The 17718-nt window shown below is 41.2% G+C and overlaps 1 protein-coding gene across 4 annotated transcripts in view; it reads left to right on the top strand.

The window, feature by feature from the left end:
* The window catches only part of HSPA12A (heat shock protein family A (Hsp70) member 12A), a 47830-nt gene that overhangs the window by 13918 nt on the left and 16194 nt on the right, over nucleotides 1-17718 (top strand). For all 4 annotated transcript variants that reach the window (XR_014564929.1, XR_014564930.1, XM_083741322.1 and 1 more), the window contains exons 4-6: nucleotides 3542-3728; nucleotides 6722-6826; nucleotides 11126-11239. Coding sequence is in view for 2 of the 4 variants with exons in the window: in XM_083741322.1 (XP_083597448.1) it covers nucleotides 3542-3728; nucleotides 6722-6826; nucleotides 11126-11239 (406 nt within the window). In the remaining 2 variants the exon portion in view is untranslated. The remainder of the gene's footprint in view (nucleotides 1-3541; nucleotides 3729-6721; nucleotides 6827-11125; nucleotides 11240-17718) is intronic.

A 17718-nucleotide genomic window follows, 5' to 3' on the forward strand; every position in this document is an offset into this window, starting at 1 on the left:
GTTATCTTCGTCTACATAAACATCACTATGAGTTAGAGGCTAGGTCTACCAGAACATGGCTTGGAAGGAAATATTCCTGTAATAACAAAACAGTAGCATTAAATACATTTTTTAAAAAATGAAACATGGCCCTAAAGGCACAAGACACCTTCAGTTGATAATCCTAGCCCAGGGCTTCTGTTCCATGCCAACAATAATATTCTGTAAGAAATGGGCATATTAAGAATATTTACGGACAATTTGTTCTTCTTTTCCTTATCGTACTGTGGTGTAAAGGACTGAAGTCTAAACCCTGGTCTACCCCCCAAATCCTCCTCAGCCCCTTCCCTCTCCTCTTTTAGATGTCATGGTAAAGGTAAAGGTACCCCTGCCCGTTCGGGCCAGTCTTGACAGACTCTAGGGTTTTGCGCTCATCTCACTCTAGAGGCCGGGAGCCAGCGCTGTCCGCAGACACTTCCGGGTCACGTGGCCAGCGTGACAAGCTGCATCTGGCCAGCCAGCGCAGCACATGGAACGCCGTTTACCTTCTCGCTAGTAAGCGGTCCCTATTTATCTACTTGCACCCGAAGGTGCTTTCGAACTGCTAGGTTGGCAGGCGCTGGGACCGAGTGACGGGAGCGCACCCCACCGCATGGATTCGAACCGCCGACCTTTCGATCAGCAAGTCCTAGGCGCTGAGGCTTTAATCCACAGCGCCACCCGCGTCCCTTAAGATGTCATGAGGCATTGCATATTTTCACCCTCATCTATGTATCCTGCTATATTGTATAAAGGGGGGGGGGAGAGATTATCTGGCAGCTGAATTGTATGTCTGTGTACTGGTTTGTATAGTGTCCAGTCCAATCACTGAATGCACACAGCCTTGCTGTAGCATCACATTTTGGGCATCCAGTGTGTACTACAAATTAAAGGAATTGTGTTTTCCAAAGACTAAATCTTTGCAAATATTAGCCATGATACCAGTGAGATTACTGATGCTGATGGAACTAAAGTTCAAAGATGCTCTTCCCAGAAAGGGGTCTAATGTAGTTTCTATTTAGGAAGGAATAGATGGCTGTCACAGTTATTCAATTCGTAAGTGCACTTTCTATTAACATAACACTCCATGAATGAGTCAAAATTACAGTCATTAAGGACTCTCAATCAAAACAGTATATTTCTTCTTGCGTTGAATGTGCAGCTGGTGCGTAGGATTTAACAAGCAGCAGTTTTGGTTCAGTCTCTGAACAATCCAGTTTAGAATAGATGCCCTCTTACCTGGGTTCTTCCCTTCTCTCTCTCTCTCTCTCTCTCTCTCTCTCTCTCTCTCTCCCCCCCCCCCCCCGAATATCAGAGGCTCATTAAAATCTAATTAAAGTGTTTGTAATCTGCCATCTTAAGGTAATGTCATTTACCTTTTGAGCAATAGGATTTTTGTACATTCTGGTGACTCCCTAAAAAAGGAATTAAACATGGAATCGTTTCTAACATGGAATCAGCAGTTTATAGAAATGTCTATAACAATAACTTTATAGCATCAAAAAGAAGAAGAATGTAAGAGTTCTGAAAATCAGGAATTTTTGAAAATCAGATGGTACAAAATGAATTCCTCATGTGAGTGGGATCTAAAACAGTTTAATTTTATGTATTTATATTATTTTTGTTAGCTGCCTTCACTATTTTTCCGAAAGATGAAATACAGATTGAACAAATGTCTAAATCACTGCAAGGCAGGTTCTTACATACATATAGCAAACAAGGGAGAAGTGAATAGGTTTTAGTAAAAAAAAACCACAGAAATAAATAAATAATAGTGAAATAAATAAAAATAGAGATGACATGGGCCACATTCTGTACTCATAGCATTCAAATTTGTATAAGCAGAATGCCCAGATGCTGTAGCTTATGACTCCCAGTTAGAGCCATTTTGAGATCCTCCAAAATATAGCCAGTGGACCTGGTCTGAGATCTGTTGCCCCAAATAACAGGAAGAGAAATCAGGAGCTTGCCTTCATAGAGATAGTTCTCAAGAATTGGATGTAATCATTCAGCAAAGATGATCTTTGCAAGCATGGAGACTTCATTCCTTTGCACATTTGTAAAAGGGGAATTCAGAGGCTGGGGACGGATGATACTGTATATACCCAGTGAACTTCTTGTACTTCTTGCGGTGCTGAGAGTGATGAAGCTCTGGTGTGTTAGAGTGCTTTTCCTATTAACAATTTCACTAACTAAACCAAATTTAAAGGCTGTGATATCTAGCTCTCTGGTGCTAGTGCATTAATGATGAGTGAAAAGTGACAGCAAAAGCAGCTGGAAGAAAATCTGTGCTGGATGTTGCAGAAGTGACTCTGTGCACACTGCCAGGATTTTCTTCAGGCCCCTTAACATCCACCCATCTCAATCTCATTCACTTTCTCTCTGAAGCTCATTAACAGTGTCACTACTTGGTGTATTCATATGCTTCCAGCCAGATTCATGAGTGCTGAGGAAAAGTCAGGCTTCTGCAGCCTGCTTCATCCCCTACATGCTTCTCCAGCAAACCTGAATAGAAAAGCCCTGTCAATCATGCCAAAGGTCTCCTGTCCAGCATCCCTTTTCTCCCACTGTGTCTAGAAAAAACCAGATGATGCTCCATTAATAAGGGGCGGGAAAGGGAGATGGAAAGCTCAAAGAGTGCACAAAAATAAATGCTTCAATATCCCAGTGCATTTTAAAACGCATTTCTTCTTTCATGGCACCTCAAATAATAATAATTGTACAAAAATACAAATTATATAATACAATACTATTAAAACAAAGAATCACTGGTTATATTGTCTGTTACATAATTGGTTTAATAGTAATATATTGCATCAAATACTCATTTGATGATGATACTCCAAATTAGAAATAAGCAACAATTTACCAGTGCTATCACGTTGATTTGTACTGAGTATAATATTCATTGTTCTTATTTGTTGTGCCCTTGAAGATTAATATTTTGAAATATGTTGGGCCAGTAACATGTAGATTTTTGTGCACCCTTGAGATTTCCTCTCCCCCCCTCCCCATTTTCTCTTCTCCAGCCTTGTTTGCATGGAATGCTAACCATGGTTTATGAACCATACTAAACCATGGTTTAATTGATCATCTGAGCAGCTTAACCATGGTTAAACCACACATGTCCATGAAGGTTTGCTAGTTTATAAATCTTAGCTATCATTACATATTGCATGCAAACCTGAATCTTATCCTTAACTATGGTTATAGAGCTATCAACTATGCTGTGAGTGATCATCTGTGACATGCTTTTCATAATTTTTCTGAATTCCTCCTTTTTACCTGTACCTGATTTTATAAAGCTGTTTTACTCATTTGATGTTTTATTGTTTTTATGTGATTTTTGTATACAACTTAGGGATGTACTGTATCACTTAGGGATTTTTATAAAAACTATTAAGTGATTTAGAAATGCTTTTAAATAAATGCATACACTCCAAACAGCTGTTGTATTCTTTGGGCTGCATGTTAAAATATGATAAAATTTAATTGATTTTAAGTGGTGTCTTTTGTATTTTAGGCGATGGGAAGGAGGAGATCCTGGTGTGTCGAATCAGAAGACACCAACCACAATCCTTTTAACTCCAGAAAGAAAATTCCACAGTTTTGGTTATGCAGCCAGGGATTTCTATCATGACCTAGATCCTAATGAATCAAAGCACTGGTTGTATTTTGAGAAATTTAAGATGAAGCTTCACACAACTGGTGTAAGTAGCAGATGAATTCTATACTTTTCCCTAGGGATAGGGGAGATGTTTGATTCAGCTCACATTTAAAGGCAAACCTACATAATTTGCACCTTCCAAAACAATATGGCTGTTCTTCAAAGTTTTCATAAACATGGCTTATTGGGAGAGTGTCACAATAAAATGCTGAGGAATTTTCATCAGGGCTGCTTTGTGGGGGCAGAATACAAACCGGTATGGAAGTGTGGAGAAGTGAACTTAAGAGTAGGAAATTGAGAGAAACTGAAGCTGACAGATTTGCTCATTTCTGCTTCTGCATAAATATTTCTTTTTCCTGGTGCTAGGCAGATGTTATCATAATGCACGCAACATTCTAGCTAAGCTTTGTTTAATATGTGAAACTGGTAACTTAATACTTTTCTGCAGTATTTTTCTTTTCCCTCTATCTGAAAGGTTATTTAGCCTTTTAAAATTAATACCATTCATGTCACCACCAGTTAAATTCTGTTTCGCTTCACAAGCCATCAACACATCATGTCATGCCTGGAGGTGGAATTTCCTTTAATACAGGCAGGTTGCAGGAATTCTCACTGATATATGTAGGGCTGGTTCAGACTTTTTGTGGCAGATGTGTCTCCCAGTGAACATCATCAAGTATGAAGGAGACATAATGTCTGGGCAGAAATACAGGGGCAGGAAGGGGCCATGGATGGCAGTCAGCTAGGTTTTACTCAGAGTAGACCCATTGAAATTAATAGACCCAACTTCAATTTAGTTCACTACATATCCTCGTCTACTACCACATTTAGGCACATCTTATATCTTGCAGCATTCACTATGTCAAACACTGGCATATGAGAGCTAGTGTATCTGCTGTATGAATAATGCTTTTGCACTTAGTGGGCATTTATATACGACACTTCAATCATGTTGATCCTGTGGGAATGTTAAGGATAGTAGGGAAGGATATAATGAATAAATATTATCCTTCCCTCACTCATGCTAGTGAGTGGTGTAGCAGAGCAAATTCCCCTCAATATAGCTGGAAGCTATTTTGCAGATATGTTTGAATCTCTTAGTTATTTCCTGGTGTCCCCTTTAATCCCTTTTAAAAGAATAAAGACACAAGAGTCTTTTTTGGTAAAGTAACAAAAAGTTTACTCACATTTCAGTTCACGATATGATCCCTGAAAGGGAGGCTTTACTTAGTGGTTACACAACAAAGTGTGAGTTCATTTCCTATGGAGACTGAACTCATGTGCTGCTGGCTGAGAGCCTGCAGACAGCAAACATAAATTAATATAACAAAATGGCTGCAGGAGAACAGCATGGCAGCAAAAGATAAGCAAGCAAGACAAGACATAAGAAGACTGAGAAAAATGATTGCGTGACTTGGCTCTTTTGCCCATCTCCCAGGTCACGTGCAGGGGGAGGAAGCTCCAGACCAGTGGAACAGGAAGTTACACTGACTGGATGTCCCCCTTCCTGTGCCCACTCTAGGAAAATAAGGAATGTTGCACTTGACTGCACTAATGGATTACATCCCACCGATCCCAGTAATCACAGTGTGGCTGCATGTATAGGGATCATCCTAGAATTATTAAAAAATGCAGATGTAATTTCACCCATAAGCAGAGTGAGAGTTAAGTTCACAGGTAGAAACTGACCATTCAGGCACATAACATCTTTTAGCTTGGTTCACTGAGTTCCAGACACCTATTCCCTAATCTTTGGGGATAAAGTGGCAACTGTTTGGAGCAGAATAATGCAGAGATGGCTGAAAAAATGGTAAAAGTAGACGGGGGGGTAATTACAGGCAGACTTCACAGTAAGCTTTGAACAAATGAGTCTTGGCTTTTCAAACCAAAGGAAGAAACATTGGGAGATTTCGGCAACTTCCTTTCCTGACAGTCATATTATTAGCTCTTTGACATGTTAATTCTACCCTCATCCAAAAGAACTCACACTGTGCTTTAAACAGATCCAGGCAGAGGAAAGCATTTTGATAAGGAAAGTAACCAGAGTTGAGCCCTATGGCTTTTCTGACACTTCTCTTCCCAGTACACTTTCCTGTGTTTTATAACTAAGGAAAGCCAAAAGATCTATAGGTTCTGGTTTCATAATATTGTGCATTCTGAGCCTAAGCCTTTGGCATAGTTGTTGGTTCTTGCGCTCACATTTTCGCCAGTTGCATGTCATCTCAGACACTTACAAGAGCACCTCACCCTACATGTGCCCACTTGACCTCTTCGATCGGTGGAATTGGCACCACCACAGGTGCCTCATAATACCTGTTCTGCCTTTGTAAGAACTTGATCATTTGGTGTGGCAGCGCCTTAACTTTGGAACTCTCTGCCTATTGAGATCAAGCAGGTGCCTTCCCTGAGCTCATTTGGGTGCCTGCTAAAAACATGCCTACCTAGATGCTTAGAAAGTTGAAGTAATTCTATGCTGTTTTAGTACATTCATATGTTTTAAAGTAGGGTTGTATCCCCCCCCTTAATTTTACTGGTTTATCTTTTGTAAAGTGCTTTGAGGGGTTTTTTTGGGGGGGGTTACAATCAACCAGTGTATACATTTTAGGAATTAAAATAATATTTAATAGCTTCTGGGCACACAGAAAGCAGCATAGGGGGTTAAATTTGGCCTACTTTGAAACCACAACCAACAAGCAAAAAGCTTGATCCTTTATGAAAATCAGAGATAGCACAGCTAGACACCGCCAACCTGGTGACCTTCAGATGTTTTTTGATGAAAACTCCCATGATCCTTGGCCATTGACCATTGGGGCTGAATAGCATTGTAGTTGAAAACATCTGGAGGGCACCAGGTTGGGAAAGGCTGAATGGTGAACTTCACTGTCAAAAGGAAAAGGTGCAATGCTTGGAGTCACATTTTTACCTAAGTGATGGAGCTCAGCAAAAGCAAATTCCATTCTCTCCACCTCAGAGGAATGGATTTTGACACTTACCACTTCCTTTTAAACATGTTCTAAACATTTCCTTCCCCCCTAGAATCTCAATCTGGAAACAGACCTGACAGCTGCAAATGGCAAGAAAGTCAAGGCACTTGAACTATTTTCTTACGCTCTGCAGTACTTCAAGGAACAAGCATTAAAGGTAAAGGAACACTTCCTGTCCCCAGCTCTTTGTATTTATAACTGCGACAAATGCTGGCCCAACAAATTTAACCTTGCCATACTTTAGCCTGCAGCAGTTCTTGATGTAAACAAAGTGGAGCAGCTGCAGGAGATGCAGAAATGGTGATGGTGATGAGGTGTCCTAGATACTTAGATACAACCTTCTTCCTCACCAGCAAGACATTTCTGCAGAACTCCATAATTCATATGCTGTTGATTGTACTCTAGCTCTGTAGGAATTAATGAAAGCCATTTCCGATATAATTTTAAAGTAACCAGAATATTTTGGCTACCCCTCAAAGGTCCTCCTACCTGCTCCACTCTGGCTTTATCCTAGGAGCTCTTTTTAATTGTCATGGTTACTCAATGTTCGGAGCCAGTATACCACTGCGTACCAGCTGCCAGAGGTAAACTGTTGGTCTTGCTTGCAAGCTTTCTAGATGTATTTGACTGACTACTGCTGGAAAAACTTGAGTCCAGGACAGAGATGAGCTCAGTGCTCGAAACCGGGGGGGGGGGGGGTGTCTTTGCAGCAATGAGCAGACAAACAAATTCAGGCAGCCTCACAGTGCAATACATTTGTTCTTCCAAACGTACATATACTTAAGCTATGGAACTATCTGTCACAAGAAGCGGCAATAGGACTGATAAAGATAGCCTTAACAGTTCTGTATTTAAGTACCTCTGTGTTTTAGATTATTCTGGGGATAAAACAGGGTAAGGCCATCATCTTCATGTCCTGTTTGTGAGCTTGCTGAAGGTGTATGAATGGCCCAAATTCCCCTTGTACCTTCCTAGATTCTCTTCAATTCATTGTTTCCTCTGCTGCCCCAGCCACCACCCATTTTCCTTGTCCACCTGGCAGGTTTGGCCTCACCATTGGGCAGCACAGGCTGACTACCTCAGGTGGCAGGTGGTTCAGGGAGAGGGTGCAGCGAGGTGTTGTCAGACAGAGCTGTCTGTGCCCTGTGGCATCTGCCTCCCAAGTTAGAATCATAGAATCATAGAGTTGGAAGAGACCACAAGGGCCATCGAGTCCAACCCCCTGCCAAGCAGGAAACACCATCAGAGCACTCCTGACATATGGTTGTCAAGCCTCTGCTTAAAGACCTCCAAAGGAGGAGACTCCACCACACTCCTTGGCAGCAAATTCCACTGTCGAACAGCTCTTACTGTCAGGAAGTTCTTCCTAATGTTTAGGTGGAATCTTCTTTCTTGTAGTTTGGATCCATTGCTCTGTGTCCACTTCTCTGGAGCAGCAGAAAACAACCTTTCTCCCTCCTCTATGTGACATCCTTTTATATATTTGAACATGGCTATCATATCACCCCTTAACCTCCTCTTCTCCAGGCTAAACATGCCCAGCTCCCTTAGCCATTCCTCATAAGGCATCATTTCCAGGCCTTTGACCATTTTGGTTGCCCTCCTCTGGAAACGTTCCAATTTGTCAGTGTCCTTCTTGAACTGTGGTGCCCAGAACTGGACACAGTACTCCAGGTGAGGTCTGACCAGAGCAGAATACAGTGGCACTATTACTTCCCTTGATCTAGATGCTATACTCCTATTGATGCAGCCCAGAATTGCATTGGCTTTTTTAGCTGCCGTGTCACACTGTTGGCTCATGTCAAGTTTGTGGTCAACCAAGACTCCTAGATCCTTTTCACATGTACTGCTCTCAAGCCAGGTGTCACCCATCTTGTATTTGTGCCTCTCATTTTTTTTGCCCAAGTGCAATACTTTACATTTCTCTCTGTTAAAATTCATCTTGTTTGTTTTGGCCCAGTTCTCTAATCTGTCAAGGTCGTTTTGAAGTGTGATCCTGTCCTCTGGGGTGTTAGCCACCCCTCCCAGTTTAGTGTCATCTGCAAATTTGATCAGGATGCCCTTGAGTCCATCATCCAAGTCGTTGATAAAGATGTTGAATAAGACCGGGCCCAAGAAAGAACCCTGTGGCACCCCACTAATCACTCTTCTCCAGGATGAAGAGGAACCATTGATGAGCACCCTTTGGGTTCGGTCAGTCAACCAGTTACAAATCCACTGAGTGGTAGCATAGTCAAGACCGCATTTTACCAGCTTCTTTACAAGAATATCATGGGGCACCTTGTCAAATGCCTTGCTGAAATCAAGGTAGACTACATCCACTGTGTTCCCTTCATCTACCTGCTGTCCTCGGCTGGAGGATGTTAGCCTGCTGTCCTCAGCTGAAGGATGCTGTCCCCTCCACAGTGCTGAAGTTAGGTTCTGCCGCCAGCTTGGCTGTCTTCTATTTATGTTAGGAGGGCATCATCTTATCTTTCACACTAGGCAGCACAGTGTCTTTGGCTGGCCCATGTCTGCCCAGCACATGATTACTTAGCCCACAAAGCCCAAACACCATTTTCCTCATTAGTTAGAGAATCAGGTGCCAGGAGAAGTGCTCCCCTTCAGCCTTTTCCTGCATAGGTAGTGAAATACCTGCTAGCTCTGTTCTCTCTACTCTTACTCCCAATGGGAGAACTAAGGTGTGCAGTTTTAAATGGGCCAGCCATGGTTCCAATTCTTTGTCACAGAGCAGGCGCTCATGTGGTGTTCAAGGCTAGTCTGCTGCAGAGCCAGATCTACATTATAGAATCGTAGAGTTGGAAGGGAACCTGAGGGTCATCTAGTCCAACCCCCTGCAATGCAGCAATCCTTCGCCCATTTTGGGGCTCCAACCCACAACCCTGATATTAAGAGTCTCATGTTTGCTAAGCTTAAATAAGCGGATTGCTAGAAAATTAACCTACTCTGCTTTTGTGCATGCTTTGTGTAGGCTTAATTTATTCTGTTACATCCTTCCCCCGCCCACAACTACAGCAAGAAAGATAGGAAAAAATATGCTACCCAATGGCAGGAATACCAAACTCGGGATATGATTTGCTTGTACAACATCCCTGGTACTTTCTTTTCCAATAAAATAATTTTCTTGTTTACACCAAAACAGCCAGCACACCATACAATTACAAATACATATACAAATAGCGACAAGTATCCCGAATAGCACATAACCCAAATGAAACTCATGATGCAAGGATTTCTACAAAGGATTGCCATAGCAACGTATCACATTCATTTTGACAGCATTATGATTCATTGGAATGATTGCCAGCATAAAGTGAGCCCACCCATGCTAGTTATTGGCTTGCGTTTCAGCAGAAACTGTGTTTTATAACAAGAAAGCTCTATTGGCAAGTACTATCAGGATGAGTGAGAAACACGAGGGAGCTTGTATAAAACCAAGAACAAAATAATATGTAACTGAGGAGGTTCACCGCTGCAACAGTTCCACAAATGCAGGGTCTTCCTAAGCATCAATGATACATGCAGGGTCTCTATAAACGCCATAGTCATACTAAACTTCAGTATGTATGACAACACATTTTATTATTATAGCCGCAGACAAATAACCCAAACCGAAAACAAATAACCAAAGCCATACAATTTCTAACATACATAGAATTAAAATGTATGGCACTTGCTTAAATGAAGGGCAGAAACAAACCAAGATACAGTAAAATTTATGAAATCTCTTGACAGGTCTTGGCAGCAGATTGAAGAATCCGTTAACTGTTTCTGTTATTATTGGGACCATGGGGAGAGGGGAGGACTTTTCTCCCTGGACCCTTTCCTCACTTAAAAACACCATTTGGTGCCGCCTTTTGCTCTAGAAACATTTTCAAACATGCTGGACCTAAGGCCATTTTTAGTAGATTGGTTTGAAATGTGGCACGTTCATAGACCTCATCAAGTAGATCATGGGTACCAAGTACTAAGTTACAAAAGCTAAGCAGATGCCATTTTTAATAAACTATAGAGGCTTATAGTGGCAGAGCCTTTTTCGTGTGCATGTCTAAACTAAGGGAACACTCCCATGCCTCTTCAACACAGCAAATATTTCTCAGCCTGATTAATGCTTAGGAGCATCAATTTAGAGCAACCTACCGCTTTCACTACAAAGGCATAAGGTACACTCTTGTATTTGCCTGATTTTGTTTGTGTAAGATGAAGAACTTGCCCTTCATCATGGTATGCTTTCCTATGGACCTCCTTGAAGGTGTAACTGAAACCCAGGTTTCAACATTCTATGCATTTTTGGCATGTCAGCCAGTTATTTAAACAGCCTGACATAGACATAGCAACAGAAACCATGAAAAGTGTCAAATTATTTTCACAGGAGCCACTGGGAAACAACATCACTTCTAGAAACAGCTGGTGTCAATTTTGCCTCTCACCACAAGTTTGCTTTCTTTTATTCCAGGAGCTGAGCGATCAGGACTCCGGGTTTGAAAACTCAGAAGTGCGCTGGGTCATCACAGTGCCAGCGATCTGGAAGCAGCCGGCAAAGCAGTTTATGAGGCAAGCTGCGTACAAGGTAAGTATTGAAGGTGACCATCAGCCAAAATGGCAGGCAGAGGGAAGCTTTTATAGCCTCTGAACTGTGCATCCTCAGTCAGTTCCCTTGTTAAATGTTTCTTTCAAAAGTCATGAAAAGTAGGTTTATTGTTAGGGAGTTGTTTCATTTGGAATCCAAAGTGCAAAAGGAAACAAGATATTTCTAAACAGCTCCCTACTTTGATGGGCACAAACTTGCTTAAGTTGCAGACTTTTGGGAATTAAAATCACGTTTCCAAGCCACACCCACAGAGTTGGAAGCAGAAAACTTTAAAAGCAGTTGTTCTCTAGAATAAAACCAGACAGGAACTTTTACAGTAGTCTGGACGCAGAAAAAAAGGCCATCTGAATTTCATGACCATCAAAGTGCTGCCTGTATTCTACCTACTCCATTGGAACATGAACCAGTCACTGAAATATATGATTACAAGAGGTAGGGCTTATGAAAAGCCAATTGGGAGCTGGCTTAGAAAAATGACATCATGCATCATTGGCAGGACAACCTCTGCCTGCAAGCAAGGTGAATTAGCAATTAAATTGAGATTTAATGGTTCATGCAGACAGATAATACACAAAACACTTCCGGGAAGGACCTGATTAGGGCGAAAGGTGTGTGACAGGCAGGAGAACACAAAGGGAATTAAACAGCCATGCGTTCTAGTTAGTTTGCATTCTTTTCTGACTCCCCAAATTGGAGTGTTGTCCCTTTTAAAATGAAAGTTAGTTAAAGCAGGCTGATAAAAGCCTAGGTCATTATGAGTGTGATGGAGAAGGAAGAATACTTGGTCTTGTGTAGATTCCATTCATGTTAGTAGAGGGGAGTGTTCGAATGGTAGGAGCATTCATTTAAACCCCATAGAAAGTCTCAGATTCTTCATGATGCTTTTGATCAAGTAATCAAAGAAGAAGTGACATAGCTCAGTGGCAAAGTGTTTGCAAGCATGAGGTCTCAGGTTTAATCCATGGCATCTCCGGGTAGGTCTGGGAATATTCCCTGATTGAAACTCCAGCTTATTGTCAATGTAGGGAATCGTTAGATGGGGCAATACTTGGGTGCAAAGCCTGTGTTCCTAATCAGTGTCTAGTGAGCAGAAAAGGTCTAAATTTCTACTCCACCCAGAATTTCTAGCTGCCCAGAGTGGTGGGGAAACCCAGCCAGATGGGCGCGGTATAAATAATAAACTATTATTACTCAGAAATGCCAAATTCTCAAACCAGAAAGAATAATTTTGTAGTCAAACCAAATTAGTCATGATTGCCTACTTTGACTTTCCTCTTTATTCCAGTGGGGAGGGAGGGTTGTGCAAAATTTGGTGTTATTGATGGGGATTCAGATAATAGACATTATTGGGTGGGGGACATTGAAGGTAACACAGTGGCGGAAAGAAATTGTGGTGTCTGAGGGAGCTGTTTAATTTGCAAAATTCCTGCTCACTGACAGTTGGGAATGCAACACCACGGGGATTATATTTTGGTTTCTGAAACCAAAATACAGAAGAGAATAGGAAGCTGTATCTGCATGCACAAGCACCTGTTTCATGGTCATATTTCATATGGTCTCATTACCCACCTGAATCTATCTCAGGGCCTTAGCTCAGTAGTGTTCTGCTACTTTGCATGTCCAATCCCTGGCATCCCCAGATAGGAATAGAAGAGATGCCTGTCTGAAACCTTGGACATCTGCTGCCAGCCAGCACTGAAAATAAACTGAGGTGGCTGGAATAATATTTGACTCAGCGTAAGGCAGCTTCCTATGCTGATAAGATGGCAGTAAATGGCAAAAGGTGTGATGTAGAATTGAGGGGAAAGAAAGGTGGTGCTCACTTTGTAGCTTAAAGAAGCACATGCCAACCCTCTCACCTTTTGATCACTTCCTTCTTCAATGTTTAGTAAATCCAGAGAGAGGAAATTGATGACCCTTTGTTGAGTCCAGTCCTGTTTCAGTTAAGTGATTTTATTCAGACATAAATGTGCCCCTGTCCTTTATTTTAGACATGTTTGTCTTTGCCATATCTGCCTACCATTTTCCCACTTGGATTTCACGTATTTGATTGTGTGCAGCTAGGAAGAATTACACAATCCACTGGCAGTAGGGTGGTCAGGTGTAAAAGAGGGCAGGATCCATGCATCCTTTGTGAAGGCAAAATTCCCTCCTCAACACATGTATTGAAGAGGAAATTCCCTATTATATGGGGCAGAATCCGTGTCCTCTTTTTGCACTTGGCCACCCTAAGGGGCAGTACAACTATGCAATGCATGTTTTCTAAATGTTTGTTTGGGTATTTTGAGTAACCTCCTAAAATGCTGTTTAGACCCCCACAATCACTTTGAATATCTTGTACTTGTCTCTAATGTTGAGCAACATTTTTCTCAACAGTCTGTAGTGTGGGATTGCTAATGCTAGTGCCAGAAGCAAATCACTTAAAGGTTCTCATGGAAGGACACGGTTGTAGGTAAAGCTGAAACATTAGAGACTCGTGTATTATCTTTGTCTGTTGTCGCTTGCCTGTTGTTTGTGTGCATGTGTACCTGTGGAATGGTATCTCATAGCTGCAGGGAGAAAAATAGACTAATGTTCTTGCAGCATTTCCCATCTGTGGCGCAATGGAATGTTGTTGACTAATGTCCGCATCTGTGGTAATTTTTTTTTTTTGTCTGTGACTGTGTGTTTACCAAACAGATCAATAATTAGTGATGAAAGAGAGCTTAGGAAGAAATCACAGGGAGGTGACTCCACAAAAGCAGTATCAGTTCATATCTACAATTGTGTTGTGTATTGTTGTAAGCTACTTTCTGTAACTTTTGAGGATGAAAAGTAGAATAGAAATGGATGGGAAGGAGGAACCAAAATAAGAAATTCTGATACTGGGCAGATAGGACTAAAAGAAGGAAGGAGATGCTGTGGACTAGCAGTCGGCAGTACAGTGATTTATGATCCCAAAGGACAGATATAGGTCATACTGAGCACTCTGAAACGTATTTTTAAACTACTCCAGACTAATAGTATTCTACATTCAAATAAGCACATTTAAGAAAAACAAGTCATCTTATGTCTGAAAAATTTATTTGGCAGAAGGTGCAGCTGGAAGAGAAGGGAGTATATTTTGCATGACGTCCATAGCAATGTATTAGTTATAGTGAGCCACAATGGCACTTGTCGGTTTGTGGAAGTTGTCCATGCACATACCCCACACTAAACAAAAAAGCCATCCTGTTTACTACTAATAAAATGGTGTTTTGCTACCCAGGATGTGTTTGCCTCTAGGCAAATAGTCTACAATATGACAAAGTCCTATAGAAGTGGGCTACACAAGCAATTACATCCCCCATGTCCTTAAAGATAATGGCATCTTCCACAGATACTTTCCAGAGCAGTAATGCTGTGTAGCATCATGTTGTCTTTCATACTTGTGACTGCTGGCATACAAAGATATATCTTAGTGCATCTTTAAGAAAGGATGGGCAATAAGAAGATTATTCATGTGAAAAGGCTAATGAAAGGGATCATAATGGACACACATGCAAATTACATCTGCATATATTTGCTTAATAAATTTTGGCAAGTTTACATTTTTTCATTAGGAGCTAGCCAGAATGTTCTTGTATCCTGTTGTGATTGCTTGCTTCATCTTTTCTCCTTGAAGAAGGGATGCAAAAATGTAGTTCACCAGATATTGTTGGCCTATAACTCCCAGGAAGCATGGCCAATGGTCAGAGGTGATGGGAGTTTGATGGGATATTGTTGGCCTATAACTCCCATCATCCCTGACTGTTGGCCATGCTTCCTGGGGCTGATGGGAGCTGGAGTCTAGCAACAGCTGGAGGAACACAGGTTCCCCTTTCCTGCCCTACATTCAAAACCCTTCAGGAAACATTGTAATAAAAAACATTCAGCACCCCTAAGAACTGGTTGGCTTTTTGTTTATTTTGATCTCTTGTTCTGAAAGTTTTTTAAAAGGCTCCAGACGTCTTGTCAAATATCCACTATAAAATGATGGATGGTCTTTGAAATCTCTGGTGTTGCCTCTTCCTTGAACTGAGCTTCAGGTGCTTAACCTTGATTGTAGAAAAAGGGAATGAATGCTCTTGGTCAGAAGGGTTTTCCTTCAGCTCAACAATTTTATTTTTTTATTTTTGGAAGGGAGACATTCTTTCAGCTCCCATTTCACTACAAATACTTCAACCGCAGCATGTGCACTGCCTGGAATTTCTGTCACATGCCAGTAGAAATCACAATATTGCAGAAGGGGCTGTAATGTTTTTTTGAAGGGATGAAGTTCAACCCTGTTAATCAAGAAACAGCTAGAGGAGGTAAGAAATCTGATGAAAATTATCCTGTCCAGTAATTTCTGCAAGTCTCCTTTTGAGGAAATACTCTTGACAGGTATTGAGGGCTTACATATTTATCTGTTTTCATGCCTTAACTGTATTATCTAACTTTTACCATTCAGTCTATACAGTATGGGGGGGGGGGGGGGCAATGAAGAAAGCTTGAAGAATGCTGTTTACTACACACTTAAGTTATAATTAGTAGGAACCCCTCAGAACAAAACAAACACAGATGATCCGACCAAAAAGGTATAAGTCATTAGCAAGTTAAAGACCAAATTGGATTTCAGTTTTTGAATTTACCCATTAGTCTTGTTTGTGCAAGACTACAATCCCTTCAAGCCAATCCTGTAATCCCATTCTCCTCAGATTACAAACCCAATCCTGAAAAGTAGTGCACTGTGCCTTGTTTTCAACATGTCCGGTGTACCTGACCATATAGTTTCGACTAAGCAGCAACATTTTTCCTTTGCCTCATGACAGTTTCCTCTCACAAATAAGAAGTTTTATATGCATGAGCAGAATGGCATCCTCAACTTGAGACGAAGGAAGGCGTGGCGTTAAAGATAAACTTTTGGTTTGCATTATTGCTGAAAGCCGACAGATAGTTCAACACTCTGACCAATTAGAAAGTATCTTATTTCTTTTTAAATTTGTGTAATTTGAATGTTATTTAAAATTGGATATATTTAGTGACATACTAGCCACATACAGCATCAAACACCAGTGCTACCTGCACTAGATCTTTAAAGCAGAACAATGCCACTTTAAACAGTTGTGGCTTCCCCCACATAATCCCAGGGACTAGTTCCTTAAGGATGTAGAGAGTTGTTAGGAGATCCCTATTCCCTTCAAAAGAGCTGCAGTTTCCAGAGTTCCCTGGCTAGATTGTTAAACCGCTCTGGGATTTGTAACTCTTTGAGGGGAATAGGAGTCTCCTAACAACTCTCAGCACCCTGAACAAACTACAGACACCGACTCCCATTGGACCCAGCCAGCAGGGCCAGTGGTTAGGGATGATGGGAGCTGTGGTCGAACAACATCTGGAGGGCCACAGGTTCTGCACCCCTGCCCTGGTACCACTGCTCCAGGAATCCCCACCCCCTTTTCATGGCAAGATATGATGGAATTCTGAAGCTGTAACTATGTTTGCATTTCCTTTAGCTTGTATACATAAACATTTTTGTGATTGGTCTTTGCAGATGCAGCTTTCCTTTTTGAAGGAACTGGAATGTTTCAATGCAGGATTCCTAGGGTCCCCCCCCCCCGAATATCTGATTTAGTGTTTTCTATTAGTAGAAACTAAAGAAGTATTTTGGAGGGTAGCTAATGTATTTGATATTTGCAACAGGCATATTCTAGTTGTTATCAGTTCATTGCTAATTCATGCATCTGGTGTAGAAAGGCAAAAAGATATTAGGGAACAAAGGCAAGTGATGATTTAAAGCTGCAAGGCCTCGCTGCTGCCTTCATTTTCTGCCTGCAGAATATCAAAAGCAGTGCAAATTAGACACATTAGCAGTATTAGGGGAAATGGAGAAATCCACTTAATTGTCACTTGTTGGTAGAGACAGATTGTTGTCAGAGAATGGATTGGTGTTATTACTGCAAGTTCCTGTGGATGTGATTCTTCTGGTTGATACTTACAAATTATCTTTTCTGCATAAGCACTAATGTTTGTTATGAAGCTATAATATGCTATAAGATTGCAGCATTTTTGAAGCCATAATTAATTAAGGAAGCTTAATTGATCATGGTGTTAAAATGCATAGAGCAAGAAGCACGTGCTAACAAATTTCAATTTACATTTGCTAATTGCTGTGGTTAGGTTTGCACAAATATACGTTCCAGGCTAATGGAATACGCCCCCGGTGCTTCATTTTTACATGTAGTGCAGCAAACTGCTAATAGCTTAGGTACTCAAGCAGCGAAGGACCTGTAAATGACCAGAAACATTTTAGAGCATTTGTGCAAAAATATGACCTCTGAAACTGAAAGGCTTATACAGACTAAATGAGCTATCAAGTGTTAGCGCTATCTATAAAAGCTGTTTGACTGAGCCTCGGCGCTTCATGGAATAAAATAAAATGCATCACTGATTACGCCCTTAGTACTATGACTTCATCCATT

This window comes from Podarcis gaigeae (genome assembly GCF_964106915.1).
Source record: "Podarcis gaigeae genome assembly, chromosome: 5".
In the NCBI taxonomy this organism is placed as follows: domain Eukaryota; kingdom Metazoa; phylum Chordata; class Lepidosauria; order Squamata; family Lacertidae; genus Podarcis; species Podarcis gaigeae.